The 4,445-nt window shown below is 50.3% G+C and overlaps 1 protein-coding gene across 1 annotated transcript in view; it reads right to left on the bottom strand.

Annotated features, from left to right (window-relative positions):
• Positions 1-17: 17 nt before the first annotated feature.
• Positions 18-4,445, bottom strand: part of NKX6-1 (NK6 homeobox 1) — a 5,007-nt gene continuing 579 nt past the window's right edge. Inside the window, exons 1-3 of the mRNA XM_023724710.1 lie at positions 4,316-4,445; positions 2,495-2,667; positions 18-275 (exon numbers count right to left, since the gene is read on the bottom strand). The exon at positions 4,316-4,445 is cut by the window's right edge and continues 579 nt beyond it. Coding sequence (XP_023580478.1) covers positions 18-275; positions 2,495-2,667; positions 4,316-4,445 — 561 coding nt within the window. The remainder of the gene's footprint in view (positions 276-2,494; positions 2,668-4,315) is intronic.

Raw genomic sequence — 4,445 nt, 5'->3', positions numbered from 1 at the left:
GGCGGCGGCCCGGGCGCTCAGGACGAGCTCTCGTTCTCCGACGCGTGCAGCAGGAGGCCGCCGCCGCCGCCGCTCGACTTGTGCTTCTTCAGCAGCTGCGTGATCTTCTCGTCGTCCGAGTTGGGGTCCAGGGGCTTGTTGTACTCGTCGTCCTCCTCTTCGTTCTCCGAAGCCCCCTTGAGCCGCTCGGTCTCCGAGTCCTGCTTCTTCTTGGCCGTGGCCATCTCGGCCGCGTGCTTCTTCCTCCACTTGGTGCGGCGGTTCTGGAACCACACCTGGGGGCCGAGAAAGGAGGGCGGCACAGGGGAGACAGGAGCGGGAAGACTTTAACGCGAGCAGGTCCAGGCAATGCTACCACTCCCAGATCCCGATGTCCCTCGTGCGGGGCCCCTGACGGCCTGCCACCCTCCCTCGGAGACCTCCCTTGTCTGGGCCGTCAAAGTCAGTTTCCATCGCCCCGGGTTCCTCCGAGTAACAAGCGCCAACAAACTGACTGCCGTTGCCATAGCGATAGTAACACAAGGGCATTGAGGTTGTCAGTGAGCGACTTCTCAGAAGAGTAAAAACAAAACTAGGAAACTTAAAATGAGTTTCCCCTAAAAATGAGTCCGCTTTTCCACTTTCTACATTTCTAGTTTGCAGTAGAAAACTTTTTCGGCTTCCTAAAGTTGTCCCCTGTGGCTGTGATTTTATTTTTGTCATTTACCTTCCTGGATTAAGGAATTTCAAACAATCTGAAGTATACTTGGTTTTTAGTGCGATTTGTGGGGAAAGGCACAACCTTCATCTATCCCAATTATCTCTGTTCCCCTTTGCACTTTTAGTTAGCTGTCTGTTTCACTTATCTCAGGTCTGAATATACACAAGCATGGTAGAGAAACCTCCTTCCCCCTATTAACGTGTGCAATATATGATTTGCAATAAAGTTTAAAAGATCTGCTTCAACGGAGACCTCAAATCACTAATAATATCCAACATAAACACACGGAAATATTTAATAGTTCAGTCAAAATCATCACTATAATTCGACTTCTCTCTGGTTTAATGTTTTTCATGAAACCAAAGTGAAGGCTAGAATTTTCATCAACTAGTTATTTTTAAAAAGTCAAACTTTATCAATTACATATTTTCCACTATTTGTATGCCTATTCTTTCAAATATTATTTTAATGTTGTTCCTTCCCAAGACAATTCATTTTAGATACAAATATTTTTATATCTAGTCATGTTTGACACCATCTATGATACACATATTTTAACCTAAAGCATCAGTAAAAAGCAATCAATTTCCAAAAAATGTTGAACTTTTCTGTTTCCCATGTTATATATTTTTACCTAGAAAATCAGAATTGTAAAGTGAATTTCATTTTTTTATACAACTATAATAATTCACTCTTAGATATTCAGACATATCTACAGTGACAAATGAAGACCTCCAGACTACTGTGGTAGGCTCTGTATCAACCTACTGCAAATACAATTTTAACTGTGATCGTCTAATGGCCACATACAATATCACTCCTGAAATGTATTTTATGATGCTTGTCCAGGGAGAAACAACACTCTACCAGTAGACATGGCTAATGCTATTGCTACTTAATCTAAAGAGCAACAATATAAGTAATGAAAACGGACATGCACACACCCCTAAAGAAACAAATATAATAAAGTGAAAAGGAGGGACAAAAGAGAGAACTGGCAATATAGGAAATCATCAGATTTAATTTAGCCAGCTGGTTCAATCCCTTATTTTTTCAGGGAAAGATTTCTAAAATTTGATTCCTTGGAAATAAATGGTATGGCTCAACTATAAGTAAAGATATTTTAATTATAAATTGTCAGAAGCAGCAAAATATCTTAAATCTGTTCATAAACTTGTTAACAGACATCAATCCTAGAATATAGTAATATTATTAATTCATTTGCAAAGTTACTATTCCAAGGTGGATTGCCTTCAGCTAAGCTAAAGCAGGTTCATCAGTGGTAAATGGCTTGATCCTGTGGATTTATTTTCTTCAAAACGTGCAATTTAGAAAGTTAACGTAGTAACACTAGAATGCTGCTCTACATTAGGGAATTATATAACTAGAAGAACCTGAATTGACAAACAAAATGTGGAATATCTTTACAAATAGAATAGACAGAAGCTACCTTAACTGGTGTGATCTACGTTCGGAGCTGATATTTTGGCAATGCCTTTATTCTCGAATAATGACGAGTTCCCCTAGCACATGCTGCTGTCTAGATTAACCTGATTTCAAAGGCGAGGGCTTGATTCCTTTTGTTCATCAACAGTTTGCTCGACCGCGAGCCCCCAGCCCCTGTGTAAGCCTCACCTCCCACCCCCATCGCCGCTCTCAACTTCTTCTCAGGCTCCTCGGACCAATACCCCTCCCTATAGCAGTTGTGTGTGTGTGTGTGTGTGTGTGTGTGTGTGTGGTGTGCTGCACTCCCCATAGGAGGTCTGACTCTCGAGGTTTGCAAGGTCCGCTCACCTTGACCTGACTCTCCGTCATTCCCAACGAATAGGCCAAGCGAGCCCTCTCCGGCCCCGCCAAGTATTTTGTTTGTTCGAAAGTCTTCTCCAGGGCAAAGATCTGCTGGCCAGAGAACGTAGGTCTCGTGTGTTTTCTCTTCCCGTCTTTGTCCAACAAAATGGATCCTTGATCTGCGAAAACCGGTGAACAACGAAGGAAGAGGAGAAACAATCGGTTAAAAGCAGCTCCACAGAAAAGAAACGAACTTGAAAAACAATGTTCTTCGGGGGGAAGGAAAGCGTAATTAAGTCCGTGCCGGGCTCCAGAAGTGTCCTGGCGCTTCCAGCCCCACGGCGCGTCTCCCACTGCCTTTTTTACGCCCACCTGTTTTAAAATAGCCGGGTGTGTTCGGAACAGCAGTAAATAACCTGCCCAGCACCGACGTCAAACAGCGAGGGAGCGTATTACTAAAGTTTGCTGGAGCCAAGTCGCCCAGCCCCATTAAAATCAAGAGTGCCGGGAAAAGGCCCCTCTCGCGCCCTAGTCCAGTCGGTGCTCGTCCGGCCCCGCAGCTTTTGCATTAGGGTGACTAGTGTTTTCCTTGAACGCTTCCCTAACTTGTGTCCGGGAAGTGCTAAGGAAACAAAGGGCGCCTTGTCTTGCACACAAGAGATCTAAATCGCCCCCAAGTCTAACGCCGCGGCGCTCTCGGCCGAGGGGGAGGGGGCACTGCCATTGTTGGCGGTCCCTACAAGGCCACCAAAACGAATACCATAGTGTCTCTCCGACACTTCTGCCAGTTCGGGCAGCCTTCAGTCCCGGGACTTCGCTAGGGAAGCGCCACCCGACTCCCGCAACTTCCCGCATTCACGGCCGCTCAGCCTCATGAAAGGGGTTCGGAAGCTTGGAGAAACTTCAGCGACTGGGTCAAAAGCAAAGAACAGAGCGAGAAAAGGAAAACAGGCTGGGCCCCGATAGCCACCTGGAAAGCTGGGAGCCTCCCCCACGCCGCGGCGGACAACCCAGAAGTCTAGAGTGATCTTTGGGCAACTCAGTTTGCCTCAAGAAAGGTCTTTGCGGGAGGTAGCATTTTCCCCGGTCGTTGGCCCTTCTCGCTCCTTCCCTGGATCCTTCTCAGAAAGTTGGGGGCCACGGTGTCCCTCAGTGTACGCGGGCACAGCACGTCCCGGTCCCCTGGGCCGAGGCGGGTGGGAAAGCGCGGATCTCACCGCGGGGAACCGCCCAAAGCGCCTCGGCGCTCATCTTCCACCGCAGGAGCGGGCCTGTCTTACAAGGGCTCTCCCGGGGCTGCAAGTGTACCCAGGGGGCGAAGGCGGAGAGGTGGGAGGGGGACACTCGGCACCAGAGCGTGCAGGCAAATACAAGCTCTCGCTCGGGACCGAGGAGGGCTCGCAGCTCCCGCTGGTTTGCAAAGAGATGGTTGGTCAGGCTGGCAAAGGCAGAGTGGGACCCTGGCCCGGGAGCAGGAGTCGGGAAAGTCCCGGGAATGCGCCGGGGCGCAGTGGCCTCTCCTCCACTCCCCACCTCCCTAACCGAGGTGGGACCTGTAGCCCCGGCCGGGCTGTTCCGCGAGCAGCCAGGGCCTCCGAGAAGACACACGACCCGCACTTAAGGGCAGGAGGGCTCGTGGAAGCAACCACGCGAGCTCAAAAAAGCGAGACTCTCTCACTGGACACCGTGGCCCCGCCTAAAATGTGCGATTCCGGCGCTGCCAACCTACTGGGGAGGCGAGAAGGCGGACCGACCGGTATGCACACCCAGAGGCCGTGACCCGAGAGCAGACCGGGCAGGCACGCGGGCGCGGGTGGCCGTACTCACGAGGGGTGCAGGCCAGACGCGCGTCCCTCCAGGGCGGGCTCTGCATCACTCCGGGCCAGAAGATGGGCGTTCGGCCGGGCAGCTCGGCCAGCGGCTTGGGATAGCGGCCCACGGCGGCCACGGCCGCGGC

Source organism: Trichechus manatus, unplaced genomic scaffold (assembly GCF_000243295.1).
Source record: "Trichechus manatus latirostris isolate Lorelei unplaced genomic scaffold, TriManLat1.0 scaffold00257, whole genome shotgun sequence".
NCBI classification, from domain to species: Eukaryota; Metazoa; Chordata; class Mammalia; order Sirenia; family Trichechidae; genus Trichechus; species Trichechus manatus.
This window is presented reverse-complemented; position numbering and strand designations above follow the sequence as displayed.